Source organism: Rhincodon typus, chromosome 28, assembly GCF_021869965.1.
Source record: "Rhincodon typus isolate 14 chromosome 28, sRhiTyp1.1, whole genome shotgun sequence".
NCBI classification, from domain to species: domain Eukaryota; kingdom Metazoa; phylum Chordata; class Chondrichthyes; order Orectolobiformes; family Rhincodontidae; genus Rhincodon; species Rhincodon typus.
In genome coordinates this window covers 33,710,413-33,726,170 of record NC_063359.1, presented here as the reverse complement: position 1 = coordinate 33,726,170, position 15,758 = coordinate 33,710,413, and the positions used below count along the sequence as shown (strand labels likewise).

Here is a 15,758-nt window from a genome sequence, read left to right as displayed (position 1 = left end):
CTGATGAAGGGTCTAGGCCCGAAACGTCAGCCTCTCTGCTCCTATGATGCTGCTTGGCCTGCTGTGTTCATCCAGCCCTGCACCTTGTTGTCTCGGATTCTCCAGCATCTGCAGTTCCTACTATCGCTCATTTGTTTCCTTTACTTTTAGAAGTCTGCCGAATATATGCATTTTTAAAAAAATTTCAACATGCCTCAACCTAAATTTACACAAATATTTTTTGATGTTAATTTTCCTTCCCCTCATCTGGCTGGTTTCCTCTGACTCGTCAAAACTTTAAAAGTATTGGCTTGGGAAATACAGCTTTTTTTCTCTGTTTAAATCTATAATAACAGAAGGTCTAAAAGGGCAAAGTTAGGCGCTAGTCAGTGTCGTCGCAGGTCATGGAGAGAAACCTCAAAGGCAGGGATTGGTTCTTTTCCCAGATATGTGCCTGGAGCGCAGATGTGGGATTTTTTTGCACATGGGATACCAGGCAGATGAGCCCTGTCTGGAAGTGAAGTTTCTCGAAGTGCAGGCCATTCAGAAAGTTAACACGTAGCAAAAAAAAGTCCCAGTAGTTGTTGAGATTCACGAAAAGACCATCAGGTTGCAGGCAAAGAGAGAGAGTGAGGTTTACAACATGGCGGAGGAGATGAAGAGGCAAAAGCTCCATCTCTACCTCAAGCCAGCTGAAGGTTTCTCAGAATATTTTGTCGCTGACCTTCTGTTAAGATGTCTGCATGAATCCTCCAATTAGCATATCATACAAGAGCTACCCATCTTCAAACCTGAGAAGTGTTCACCTCATTGACATTTTCTTTTTGTTTCACCTCCTCTCTGTTGTCCCTGGGAAGAATCATTCACATTCGCTGCCTCGGATGATTGTGTATGTTCGGACTCTGGTTGCTAAGGGACAGTGGGTTGCAGAGGTTCTCTATCTCTCTCTCTCTCTCTCTCTGTCTTAAAAGCTCACAGGCTCTGACTCAAGGGCAGACAATGCCAGGAATCGATTAAGCTGTTTTTTTTTTTAACCTAATAAAGAATCATTTGAATTCCGCCTGCTGCTACAGCATTGCACAGGAAAATAATAGTGGGAGCCATTTCCCTCTAATGTCAGACCTTTGTCAGGACAGTATTGAGATCTATCACCCACTGCATGCCTGTCCCATCACTCGACACACAACCCAACAGAACAGAAACATATTTCCACTCAGAAGTGAAAAGAAAGAACTTTCCATGATCTAGCACCTGTCCTGAGCTCCCAGCGTCTCAAAGTGCTTTTCAGCCAATGCAGTATTTATTGAAACTTCTGGCTGTTGTAGGGTGAAAAGAGAACAAAGTTTGGCGGAAGGCCAGAAGCTAGATTGAAGGTTGGGTTTTAAGGGGGTAAGTCTGATGCTTCAGAAAGCTCCTTGGGTCAGGGACATAGATGGATAAAAGGTACATCCAACACAAAACACGACAGCCTCTTTACACAATCACTGATGTGATGAATGGAAAGACAATCTGTTGGTGGTGGTGAGCTGCCTTCTTGAACTGCTGCAGTATATGTGCTGTAGATAGACCCACAATGCCCCTTAGGGAAGGAACTCCAGGATTTAGACCCAGTAATAGTGAAGGAACAGCGATATATTTCCAACTCAAGATGGTGAGTGGCTTGGAGAGGAACTTGAAGGTGGTGGTGTTCCCATGTATCTGCTGCCCTTGTCCTTCTTGATGGAAATGGTCTTAGGTTTGAAAGGTGTTGTCTGAGATGCATTGGTGAATTTCTGTAATGCATCTTGTAGATAGTACACATTACTGCTACTGAGCATCGGTAGTGAAGAAAATGGATGTTTGTGAATGTGGTGCCAATCAAATGAGCCACTCTGTCCTGGGTAGTGTCGAGATTCTTGAGTGTTGTTGGGGCTGCACCTATCCAGGCAAGTGGGGAGTATTCCATCACACTCCTGACTTGTGCCTTGTAGATGGTGGACAGGCTTTAGGGTAGTCAGGAGGTGAGTTACTCGCTGCAGTATTCCCAGCTTCTGACCTGCTGTTGTAGCCGCTATATTTATAAAGCTAGTCCAGTTCAATTTCTCGTCAATAGTAACCCCAAGGATGTTGATAGTGGGAAATTCAGTGATGGTAACACCATTGAGAATTCTCACTTGTTGGAGATGGTCATTGCTAGACACTTTGAGACATTAATATTTCTTGTCAATTTCAAGTCCAACTTGGCTCAAGGATAAATATTTGCCAGATCTCTACACTTCTTTAAAAACTGCAACAACTTCACTTATATCAACCTGAGAGGACTGACAAAGCCCAGATTTAATATCTTGTTGTTAAAAAGCCAAACAGTGCACAACTCCCTCAGTAGTGCATTAGAGTGCCAGTCTAGAATTTAGACACAGTTTTCTGGTGTGGGCCATGAACCCATAACATTTTGACGCGGGCAGGAATGTTCGCCACTGAGCCAGGACTGACATCTAATGGGATAGCAAGAACTGGGAATGCTGGAGTCACAGGTAACACAGTGTGGAGCTGGAGGAACACAGCAGGCCAGGCAGCATCAGAGGAGCAGGAAAGCTGATGTTTCGGGTGGGACAGTGACCCAAAGCGAGTATTATAGATATTTTCTAATTAATCTGTTTAGAGATGTTATCCTACACCTCTTCAACAGATGGGGCTTGAAACTGGTCTCCCAGCTCAGAGATAGGGTGATTCCACTGCACTACAAGAGCCAGAAACAAGCATTTTACACCAACTCGGTGTCAAGGGAACAGCAAGATCCAACAGCCACCAGGATCAATTAGCCCATGGCTATAATTATCTGCCCCACCTCCACCTCTCACTACACTCCTGTGATGGGCTCTGCTGCCCCTCATCTCCATAGAAACGCAGCAGTTCCTGCTTTTATTTTATTTTGTAAGAAATAAGGACTTCCATTGACCATTTCTCCAAAGAACATCTTAAAGCTTGATGTCTTTTATGGATAGTATAGTTTCTTTATAGCCATTGTATTCACAGTGAGATTCCACAAGCAGCAATGAGATGGAAAACCATTTAATTTCTTTTTGGTTGTGGGTGGGGTTTGGCCAGGACACGAGGTGAACTCTCTATTCTCTAAAACCCAGGGCAGTGGGTTGGAGTCACATGTGATGTATGCTGTGTTTGAATAAGCCACTTTTGAGGCCCCCAGATAAAGACTGTGATATCACAGGATCTGCTGTCAGCACTGGACTGCTAACACCAGTTAAGATATTTCATTGAAGAAAAGGGAGGTTTACGCATATAATTCATTCAAGAATAAGACTAGAACTGATTCCAGAAAGGTTGTACATTTAATCAGAAGAACAATCACTACTGGGGGTGAGTTAGCTGCTGAAATGGTCAATGCAGATCCTTCACAATCGTTCAAAAATGGGAAATGTCCTCTCTGAGCCAATCACATTCTGGACAAAAGGCATGTAGGCTTTACTTGTGATCTACAGCATCTCATTTTGTTCATCTCAGCGTGGAATATTCCAGGTCTTTCTTTCTCCTGGATTCCCAAATTTGCCACTATCTCAGCTTGTCTCCTGCTAAAATCTTCATCCGTGTGTTGGTTACATTTTGACCTGACAATTCCAACATGCTCCTGGCTGGTATCCCATGTTCTACCCTCGGAAACTTGACATAATCTAAAACTGCATAATCTAAATCTTTAAAATTTACATGTTTGTTTTGAAATCTCTCTTTTGCCTTGCCCCTCCCTATCTCTCTCTTCCTCAGATACACAAGATTCTGAGATATCTACACTCATTTATTTCTGGCCTCTTGAACTTTCCCAACTGTAATTGGTGGCCACACATTCAGTAGCCTAGAACGCCAAACCCCTTTTGTCTACCTCTGTTAATCATTTTCCTCCTTTAAGAAACTCCTTAATGTCAATATTTGTGACCAAGCTTTTGGTCACCTGGCCTAATATTTCCTGTGAAGTGCCTCACGGCGTTTGATCATGCTAACAGCACTATATAAATGTAAATTATTGATGCTGTTGATGAATTGGCTTAGGGTTTATTTTAAATCTCCTTTGTTTACCCCTCAATGCAGTTTACCTGCCTGTATGTAAGGGACTGCAGGAAGATCAAAATGTGCAGCTCCGTCCAGACAGTTAGGATACACTCAGAGCACTGGGCTTTCTAATTAGTTACAATGTGATTAAAGTTTTCTTCTGTTTGTCTTTTTGTAACAGTCAGCAACTTCAGGACAAAAAACAGAAACTTAGGCTTGCGGGACCAAAAGCAACAGAGAAGATGCAGAGATAGGAAGCTCAGTGCAGTGATTGCAATGAGGTCATCCAGCTAGAGATCATAAATATGAGTTCCCTGTTGGGCCTGTTAATCTGGACCAATTAGGGAGCCCTTACTGACAGATAAGGACAGGAATGCCGGACATCCTATTCACTCTGAGAGCTGGTTCTGAGGGATCTGGATCGGACTCTCTACATGTAAATAAAAGGTAACTTACTGATGGGATACTAGCCTCTTTGGAGTTATTTCATCGAGGTGCAGGATGAAAGACCACTGTACAGCCTGTACTGTTGCATTAAAATCTTTATGTGTCTTCTTCTATCACAAACCCCCATCTTTATTAGAATTGGGAATCTGTCCAGTTTTCTTTTGAACTACGATCTGTTCCAGTTTGTAGCCTGTCATTTATACAAAACAATCAGTGCCAAGGACAAACAGTGAATCACTTCATTAAATTCCTGCCCAGATTAAGTGGGTATTGTTTTGTTTACTTTCCATTTCACAAGCTTCCTTGTTAAACCAGAATCTCAGACTAATGGCAGATGGTTACATTTGAATTTACTGAAAAACCTCTGGGATTAAAAGTCGAATGATGGCCATGAAACTGTTATAAAGTGGAGATTGATCCCCCTCACCTCTGAGAACCAAAACTGAAACACCCAAAGAGGAGCACCTGGCCCTGTAATCTGATAAAAGGAGTGTGAAAAGGTATGTAACCTGACTTTCAGCAACTTCTAGCAGTTAGACCAAATAAATCCCTGACACTCACTTTACAATCAACAAGTAACAATTTGTTTATCTAACTCTAACAAATTAACTAAACAATTAACAAACTGAATAAAGTCCTTATAACTACTAACTATTCCCAAAAAGCGCAAGATTCTAATGGTATGCTGTTCCAGTAAATACAAATCCCACTTATATAACAAAACATAGAATTTAGTCTCTCAAAATTACAGCCAGGATACATCTTCCGGAATGTTCTGTGTCTTCTCTGATAATTCTTCTGTCAGGAATACTTTCTCTGACAATTCTTCTGTCAGGAATGCTTTTTTTGTGAATTTGTCTGTCAGGAATCTTAGCTAAGTGTGCTATCCTTACCTGGTCTGGCCTACTGTGACACCAACCATGGCAATGTGGTTGGCTCTTAACTGCCCTCTGGAATGGGTGATAAATACTGGCTTAGTCAGTGACACCCTCATCTCATGAATGAATTTTAAAAAAAATACTTACTCCTGGGCTAGAAGTGGAGATGACAAATAATTTTGAAAAGTAATTGAATGGGCATTTGTAGGAAATAGAGGATGGAGTGGGTGAATGGAATTGGTTGGAATGCCGTACAGAGAGCTGGCAAAGTCTCAATTGGCTAAATGAGCTCTGTTTGTGCCATTATGACTTTATTAATAGACTCCTGGCCCACGCCAGTGGTGTAAAAGGGGTGAAATTGAATCAGCTGTCCTGCTAAACACTTCAATTTCAATTGAAGTCACTGTGAGAAACGTAACTCTGGAGAGTTGACCAAATGTCAGCTGATCAGATATGTAAGCCCTATTACACCCTCACCCAGAGCCAGAATTGCTTTCCATTGTCTTGTTAATATGGAAGCTGGGGGTGTTCTATTTGTCTGAAGAAATTCTCAGATCCTTCAAAGGATTCTGCTATTGCAATAAATGTAGCTACATTTACATGATGTAATAATGTCATGTCAATCCTGGTGGTCTGTTGTAGCATTGACCTTCAGTTTCCCTTGTATGAGGTGCGGTGCTGCCAGAAAAGGATTTAGAAAGCTATTCTTGTTCAGTAAATGTCTTATCAGTTTTGGTGCATCATTTCGAGTTTTCTCTGCAGGTGGTTCATGACCGACTGATGTCCCCCATCTCCCCCTCACCCCTGCCTCGATCACGGATGCTGCCAGAACTGGAAAGTGCACAATTAAACGGGTTTAACAAAGAAAACTATCGAGACACATGTGCCAACTCAGGCACTTCACAGTTTTGCCACCACTGTCATTCAACAATTGTCTAACTTTTTGGTTTTAGAACTTGGGGTTTTGATATCAAAATCTGGATGTCACCAAATTGGTGTTGGGCAGTGGTGGGTGTGGGGTTTTGGTGTGGTTAATACTGAGGAGGACAGGAAGAAAAGTTTGGAAAACTGCTATAGGAATGATATTGTTAAACTTGAAAAGGTACAGAAAAGATTCACAAGGATGTTGTCAGGGTCAGAGGGTTTGAACTATAGGGAGAGGCTGAATAAGCTGGGGCTACTTTTCCTGGAGCATCGGAGGCCGAGGGGTGACCATATAGAGGTTTATAAAATCGTGAGGGGCATGGATGGGATGAATAGCCAGGGTATTTTTTCTAGGGTGGGGGAGTCCAAATCTAGAGTGGCATCGGTTTAAGGTGAGAGGGGAAATATTTAAAAAGGTCCTGAGAGATAACTTTTTCGCGCAAGGGGACACATGTATGGAATGAGCTGCCAGAGGAGGTGGTGGAGGCTGGTACAATGACAACATTTAAAGGGCATCTGGATGGGTACATGAATAGGAAGGGTTTAGAGGGATGTGGGCCAAATGCTGGCCAATGTGAATAGATTAATTTAGGATAACTGGTCAGCATGGATGAATTGGACTGAAGGGTCTGATCCGTGCTGTATAACTCTATGACTCTAAAATACAGGAGGACATTAATAAACATGCAGAATGGACTGGAATTGGCCAATGAATTCCAATATAGAGGAGTATGATGTGGAAGATTAAGACCATGTGACCCTTGGAAAATGGTGCTAGGAACTGAGAGCTCTGGGGTACACATCACTGTGACATGGATTAACAAGGCCATCGAACAGAGTAAGCAGAACACTGCATATCGAAATCTGACAGGTTTGAAAAGATACTGTGTTAACTTGCGTAGAACCTGGTTAGACTGCACTGAGCACTCTGCACAATTCTGGTCTTCTATATTTAAAGGAAAAGAGGTGATAGAGACAGCGAGAGAAGCTGCACATAAGCTTTACTATAATTATGTGACAATCAAAAGGCTGTCAGAACGTGCTGGAGCTCCTTTTCTCTAGGAAGGTGACCACTGAGGCCTGCTCTGATAGACGTCTTTAAGGGTAGAGAAGGGTTTGCTAGATGGGGTAGAGAAAAATGTTCCCACTTGCAGGGAGACCAGAACTAGGAGAATCCAAGAGGAACCTTATAGCCTAGCAAGTGATGAGAATGTGCTACCATAGGGAGCAGTTGGGGTAATGATCACAAATGCATTCGAGGGGAGGCTGGATGAACATATGAGGGAGAAGGGAATAGAAGGAAATGGTGACAGAGTGAGGTGCGGACGAGTGAGATGTAACAGCATTGCCATCAGTGTGGAATTATTGCCCTGAATGGCAGTATAGGTGGGAGTGCATGTCATGATGAGGCCATAAGGAATCTTCAGGAGGATGTAGATAGGTTGAGTGAGTGGGCATGCACTTTGGGAGGAAGAATTAAAAGGCAGAGTATTATTTAAATGGAGCAATAATCCAAAAGGTGCAGTGCAGAGGGATCTAGGTGTTTGTGAAAATGGAACATAAAGTTAGCATGCAGGTGTAACACATAGTTACTAAGGCAAATAGAACGTCACCTGTTATTGGTAGGGGGTTGGAGTTTAAAAATAGGAGAGGCTTACAATTATACAGGGTGACCTGGAGTACTGTGGACAGTTTTGGTCCCTGTATTTAAGAAAGAATATATTAGCATTGAAAGCAGTTGAGAAGAGACTCACTAAGCTAATTCCTGGGATGAAAAGTTTGAGCGTTATGGAACCAGTTTACACAAGTTGTAATTAATCTCAGGGATGCTTCTTATGCGGGTCCACTCTCCTCTTTATGAAGCTGCTGTTCCTATGTTTAAGATGCTGCTACCCCACACTCTCATTTACAGGTGTTCTCTCTCTCTCTCCCTCTCTCTCTGTCTGTCTGTCTCTCTCTCACACACTCATCAGTCCCAAACTGAGCTTGCCTAACCTCAGCGTGCAAGTTGGTTAAATGTGAGCCCACAGACTTCCCTTCTCCTTTCTGTAATGTGTATGTGGCTGCCAACATGCCTACTCTTAATTATCCTTTTGACTTATTCATCCACACTATATGGTTCCTTCCCTGTCGTTGTTTGAAATGATGTGTGGTTTGGTAGGCTGTGTTATTTTTGCTGATCGTGAATCATACCACACAGGTAGAGGCCATTCGACCCTTCATGTCCTTGCCATCTCTTTACAAGAATGATTCACCGAGCCCTCATGCCCTACCTTTTTCCCATAGCCCTGCAATCTGTTCTTTCTCTTTAGATAACTATCGAATCCTCCTTTGAAAGCCACAAATAAGTCTCCCTCCTGTGCAGTCTCAGGCAGAACTTTCTGGAACCTTACCACTCAGTGTGGAAACGTTCCCTCATGTTGCCTCATGAGGAAGATCTATAAAGATCAGGCCAGGTGAGCTTTCTCAAAAGGCTATTGGTTGGCCAGTTGTGTTTTTACAACCATCTTGCAGCCTCAAGGTCAGTACTGATGATGCAAATTTTAGTTTAACTTAAACCACATTCACCAATTGCCAGGAACTCATGCATTTCAGGTTATTAATCGAGGCTAAGTCTCTGGATTCCTCATCCAGTGAGATAGCTGCTACACTATCACATTTTAAGATACTCTGTTGCTTTATTCCGTTCCTCCTGCTTCATAGCAGTGGGACCTGGTTCCTAAAGATTGTTTGAAGGTTACAAAGAGTGACTGCTCAAAGGTTTAAGGGGGGTGGCTGTGTCTGATTGATCCTCCTCTAAGCACCACTTAGAGCTCATTTCATCCTCGATTCGCACAGCAACATTGGCACCTGGTCACCCAAAGTGTCTCTGCACCAGGGGTGTGGGGAGGGTGAAGAGGGGGAAGAACCTTCCGCAGGAGGAACTGAGATTCTCTCTGCTGCACCATGAGAAAGAAAGGCGATAAGCAAGACTGAGACCCAATCCAGTCACCCACAATAAAGACAGAAAATGCAGGAAAGGCTCGGCAGAACAGGCGGCAGCTTATGGAGAGAGAGAGAGGGAGAATGAAAGAGTTAAAATGTTAGGCTGACAGTATGTTGCCGGTTCTGAGGAAGGATTGTTAACTTTGTCTCTCTCCGCCTGACCTACTGTGCCTTTCCCAACAGTTTGTCTTTTTAATTACGATTTCTAGAGTCCCCAGTATTTTGCTCCATCTGTTTGCTGCCTCCTATTCTCAGGTAGATTGCTATCCATCACCTGTGCGGTTACAATGGGACGCTCAGTTCATTCCAAACAAACAGCCTCTTCCAGCAGCACCCCATCCGCCACCTTCAATGTTCACTCCCTCCCTCCACCACCAGTACTGGCTACAAAATGTCCTGCAGCAACTCAACAAGGGCTCCAATCTTCCACCCCTCCCACCGAGAAGGACAAGGTAACCTGCTCATTCCCCTCTGAGTCAGACCAGTCTAAGGATACACACTAGTGAGACTGAGATGAGGAGAAATGTCTTCATTCAGAGAGTGGGGAGCCTGTGCAATTCTCTGCCACAGCAAGTGGTTGGGACCAAAACGTTGAATATTTTGAAGAAGGAGTTGGATTTTAGGGCTAAAAGGATCAAAAGGTCTTGGGAGAAAGTGGGAACATGGGACTGAGTTGGATGATCAGCCATGATCATATTCAATGGGGGAGCAGGCTCGAAGGGCTGAATGGCCTACTGCTGCTCCTGTTTTCTATGTTTCTATGAACAACATACTATCCCAACTTGGAACTATATAACTGTTCCTTCAGTGTCACTGGGTCAAAACCCTGGAAGCTCCATCCTCATAGCACAGTGGGTGTGCCAACACCACATGGACTCCCATGGTTTGAGAAGGAAACTCACTATCTTCTCAAGGGCAGCTGGGGCTGGGTAAGAAATGCTGACATTCCCATAAATTAATGAAAGAAAAGGGAAATAGAGAATGCTGGTGTTTATTTCAAGGGGGATGGAGTATAAAAGTAAGGAAGCCTTGTTACAGCTGCACTGGCCATCAGTGAGATGCCACCTCATTAACTGCAATGAAGAGGCATTCCAGCAGGGGTCAGTAGTTGGCGATCTGAAACAGGAACCTGCCAGGCTTTCTTTTCTCTGATTACTGAGTTCAAATCACTTTTTAGGCTGAAGTGCCCTAACTCAGCACAGATCCAGAGCTTTCTAGAACTTTCTGGGTCCATCTGTTTGCAGGAACGTAGGATTTAGGAGCGGGGTTAGACCATTTGGCCCCTTGGGCCTGCTCCACCATTCAATAAGATCATGGCTTATCTGGTTGTGATCTCACCTCTGTTTCCTTGTTTCCCTCCATTATTCCTTGCCTCTGTTATCTTTCAAAACCAAATCTAACTCTGCCTTGAAAAGCATTCATCACAGGGAAGCGAATTCTAGGATTCACAACTCTCTGACAGAAAAAAAAATCACCTCATCCCTATCTTCAAAGGGAGACTTCTCAAACTGTTCTTTCCCCATTTCTAGAGATAGTAAGAACTGCCGATACTGGAATCTGAGATAACAAGGTGTGGAGCTGGAGGAACACAGTAGGCCAGGCAGTATCAGAGGAGCAGGAAAGCTGACGTTTCGGGTCGGGACCCTTCTTCAGAAATGGCGCTTTCCTGCTCCTCTTATGCTGCCTGGCCTGCTGTGTTCCTCCAGCTCCACACTGTTTCCCCATTTCTTGTCTCTCTCACAAGAGGATACATCCTCCCAATATTGACCCCATTAATTGCCCACGGGATCTTATATGTTTCAGTAAAATCATCTCTCAGTTTTCTAAACTCCAATGCACAACCTGTCTAACATTCCTGCAAATTAGAACTCCCTGATCCCAGGAATGAGCCGAGTGAACCTTCTCTGAACTACACCTAATGCATCTTCAAATAAGGAGACCAAACTGTACACAGTACTCCAGAGATGGACATCCTGGGCCTCCTCCAGTGTCACAACGATGCCACCCGGAAACAGCACCTCATATTCCACTTTGGGAGACTACAACCCAATGGTCTCAATATGGACTTTACTAGCTTCAAAATCTCCCCACCGTCGGCCTCATCCCAAGACCAACCCTCCCTCTCATCCTTCCCTCCTTGACCTGTCCATCTTCTCTCCCACCTATCCATTCCTCCCACCTCACTGACCTATCCCCACCACTAACTACCTGCTATCACCATCCCACCTCCCTTCCCCAGCCCACACCCCCCTCTATTTATTTCAGAGCCCCCTTCCCCTCCCCCATTTCTGAATAAGGGTCCTGACCCGTAACATCAACTTTCCTGCTCCTCTCATGCTGCCTGGCCTACTGTGTTCCTCCAGCTCCACACTGTGTTGTCTCAGACTCCAGCATCAGCAGTTCTTACTATCTCTGCAGTAAAACCTCCCTACTTTTATATTCACTCCTCCTTGTAATAAATAACACATTTATATTTGCCTTCCTAATTGCTGTACTGTACCAGCCAACTAGTGGGGCTGTGTTTCATCTATCAGCACACCCAGATACTACTGCGCTATTGAGTTGTACATTCCTTCTCCAGTCAGTTTACTGTTTTTGTATTCTTCCAGTCAGCATGGACTAATTCACAAAAACTAAAAACAAAGAACTGTGGGTGCTGGAAATCAAAAACAAAATCAGAAATTGCTGGAGAAACTCAGTTGGTCTAGCAGCATCTGTGGAGAAAGAGTGGAGCTAACGTTTCGGGTCCACTGACCCTTCCTCAGAACGAATTCAAATCTTAGACTAAGTTGCCTTTCCCCATAGTACACTCCATCAGCTAATTTTTTGCCCACTCACTTAATCTGTCTTTACAGAATTTCCACCTCCACTCAACAATTTACTTTCCGACATATCTCGATCTCAACGGCATATTTAGGTCTTGCAAGTTGTGCCCCTGCATCCATATCATTGATGAAGATTGTCAGTAGTTGTGAGACCCAACAATGAACCCATGGTACTTCACTAATTACAGTCTGCCAACTCCAAAAAGGCATACTCCCTGCTTTCAGTTTGCGCACCAAACTTTTATCCATGTTACCCACTACACTGTCCTGGTTCAATATGACACCACTACTGGCTGCCCAATAGGAGACAGAGGGTGGTAGTAGATGGAAAGTATTCAGCCTGGAGCTCGGTGATCAGCGGTGTTCCACAGGGATCTGTTCTGGGGCCTCTGCTCATTGTGATCTTTATAAATGACTTGGATGAGGAAGTGGAAGGGTGGGTTAGTAAGTTTGCCGATGACACAAAGGTTGGTGGAGTTGTGGATAGTATGGAGGGCTGTTGTAGGTTGCAACGGGATATTGACAGGATGCAGAGCTGGGCAAAGAAGTGGCAGATGGAATTCAACCCGGAAAAGTGTGAAGTGATTCATTTTGGAAGATCGAATTTGAATGCACAATACAGGGTTAATGGCAGGATTCTTGGCAGTGTGGAGGAACAGAGGGATCTTGGGGTCCACATCCATAGATCCCTCAAAGTTGCTACCCAAGTTGATAGGGTTGTTAAGAAGGCATATGGTGTGTTGGCTTTCATTGGCAGGGGAATTGAGTTTGAGAGCCGCGAGGTTATGCTGCAGCTCTATAAAACTCCTGGTTAGATCACACTTGGAATATTGTGTTCAGCTCTGGTAGCCTCATTATTAGGAAGGATGTGGAAGCTTTAGAGAGGGTGCAGAGGAGATTTACCGGGTTGCTGCCTGGACTGGAGGGCAGGTCTTATGAAGAAAGCTGGGGCTTTTCTCATGGAGCGAAGAAGGATGAGAGGTGACTTGATAGAGGTGTACAAGATGATGAGAGGTATAGATAGAATTGATAGCCATAGACTTTTTCCAAGAGCAGAAATGACTATTACAAGGGGCATAATTTTAAGGTGATTGGAGGGAGGTATAGGGGAGATGTCAGAGGTAGGTTGTTCACACAGAGAGTGGTGGGTGTGTGGAATGCACTGCCGGCAGTGGTAGTGGAGTCAGATACTTTAGAGACTTTTAAGCGACTCTTGGATAGGCACATGGAGGATAGTAAAATGTAGGGTATGCAGGGTAGTTTGATCTTAGTAGGATAATAGGTCGGCACAGCATCATGGGCTGAAGGGCCTGTACTGGTCTCTGTTCTATGTTCAATCTCTCACCCCAAGAAATTGGCATTTTCTCCAGTACTGACCTCTTGTCTATCCCACAGTCGCTTTGTCCCAGTATTAGCAGTCATGCCTTGGCCTCTCGGTTGCAATCGTTTGGTCAAATCTCCGTATATTTCCACCCTTGGCTCAGTGTCAGTGATCTATCTGTGAATATGTTCCTGTGAGATCTTTTATGTAAATGAAATTTGCTGCTGTTAGGGAGAATTTATCAGGCAACCAGGATTGGGGGGGGTTTCCTTGTATTGCTGCAAAATCCAAAATTCACTTTTCCTCTCTTACTTGCCGTTATTTTGCAGTTGGACGCAGATCGTGAGGAGGATGAAATATTCTGTGACATCAATGCTGTGGTTTTGAAGAGACTGTTCCCAGCAGGAAGAGACGGTAGGACTTATTTCTGTGGATTTCTCCAACCTTTCTTTAACCCGTAACACAGGAAAAACCAAGTGTGTTGCGGCACCAAACAGGAAGGGATTCTTGGAAGCAATTCCTTAGTCAATGAGTTAGCTTTTAACAAAGACAAGCCTGTTTTCTTTCATCCTCCGTCAGATAACATTGTTTTAATTGCCCTGCCTCTCACATCGGAAATGTAGGGTAGGTGGAATGGGAGGAGATTCCTGTGGAGTACAAACACCAGCATGGATTGGTTGGGCCAAATGGCCTGCTTCAGTGCTGTGCATTCTATGTAATTTACCGGATAGTGACCTGCTTAGGTTTCAGAGCTGGAGAAACTGTTTTGACTAAGAGTGTTTGAGGCATACTTTGTAGTAGTGGAGTTTGCCTGAGGAACTGAGCTTGTTAGTACCTGCTTTTTGGCTACTAAGTGAGCTCCTAAAATTCTAAGATCTCATCCAGGGCACATGCATGCATTCTTGTGGGCTGCCTGACGCCATATTGGTGCAGGTGTTAGTGTGCATTCCGTGAATAGTCACAGAAATTCAGAACAAATAGATGTCACAGTAGAGTGGCTCTGTGGTTAGCACTGCTGCCTCACAGTGCCAGAGACCCGGTATCGATTCCACACTCGAGTGACTGCCTGTGTGGAGTTTGCTCATTCTCCCTGCGTCTGTGCAGGTTACCTCCCGATGCTCCAGTTTCCTCCCGCAGTCCAAAGATGTGCAGGTTAAGTGGATTGGCCATGCTAAATTGCCCCATTATGTCCAGGGATGTGTAGGTTCGATGCACTGGCCATGGGAAATGCAGGGTTACAAGGATAGGGTTAGAGGTGTGGGTCTGGCAGAAATGCTCTTCAGAGGGTGGGTGTGGACTCGATGGGCTGAATGGCCTGTTTCCACACTGTAGAGATTCTATGATGTCATTAACAAGACAGTTCAATACACAGTTTCTACTGTGGATAGTACCCAGCCCCTGAATGAGCAGACCTTTCTAGGTTCAAATCCCAATCCAGCGCTTAATTCTGAAGGCCACTACTCTGGGTGTGATGTAGAGTCAGAGGTGCCAAGGCCAAGCCGTATCTGCCTGTTAAAAATCCCATGATTTTTTGATCTTCCTTATCCTTATCCCTGGAACCATTCCTGTGAATTCTTTCTGCACCCTATCTCATGCCTTCAAAATTGCAGCTGACAGAGATGGGAGGGATGTGAAGTGTGTAATCTGTAGCACTGAAACCGATGGTTAAACAACATTTTGTCTAAAATCTTCTTACATGTCCATTCTTGTTTACTTGTGCTCAATCTTTAAGAAATGTATGTATTTGAACCCCCGAAACTTCTCTATTCAGAGGGAAGGTATCAGGAATGAAATTTGTCTGTACATGCACTCCCCAGGAGCTATTGGGCAATTTCCTGACAAATATTTAATTGCGAAATCTGTGTATGTGTCAGATTGTTCTTTTATCAACAAAGTGCAGAGTGATGTCCCACAGCTCTGATTATTTTTTGGCATGGAGACAAAGTATTTGCTTTCCCATCAGGCATTGTGCAAATGTTAAAACGTCATTACAAGTTGTAAGAGAGCCAGACGGACTGGGAAAATTGTTGAGGCAGCATTTAGAATTTTGTGGTTAACTCTTATACTTGTATGCTTAAGATCATGGTTGCAAGCCCATTAGTATGGGACATGGAAATCAATGGTGGTGGAAAGATTATTTATACTTCAGATGACACCTGCACACAGTTATTACCCAACATCACCGTCTTCACCAACATCACTTTAACCAGCCCTCAGGCCCGAAAACGGGGGAGATGGATGTTAAACAAAAACAGAAATTGATGGAAAATCTCAGCAGGTCTGGCGGCATCTGTGGGAAGAAAGCAGAGTTAACATTTCAAATCCAGTGACCCTTCTTCAGAACAGATAGACATTGGT

The 15,758-nt window shown here is 44.0% G+C and overlaps 1 protein-coding gene across 2 annotated transcripts in view; it reads left to right on the top strand.

Moving 5' to 3' along the window:
• The window catches only part of ak5l (adenylate kinase 5, like), a 118,463-nt gene that overhangs the window by 50,233 nt on the left and 52,472 nt on the right, over positions 1-15,758 (top strand). For both annotated transcript variants that reach the window (XM_048613734.1, XM_048613733.1), the window contains exon 7: positions 13,730-13,814. In XM_048613734.1, coding sequence (XP_048469691.1) covers positions 13,730-13,814 — 85 coding nt within the window. The remainder of the gene's footprint in view (positions 1-13,729; positions 13,815-15,758) is intronic.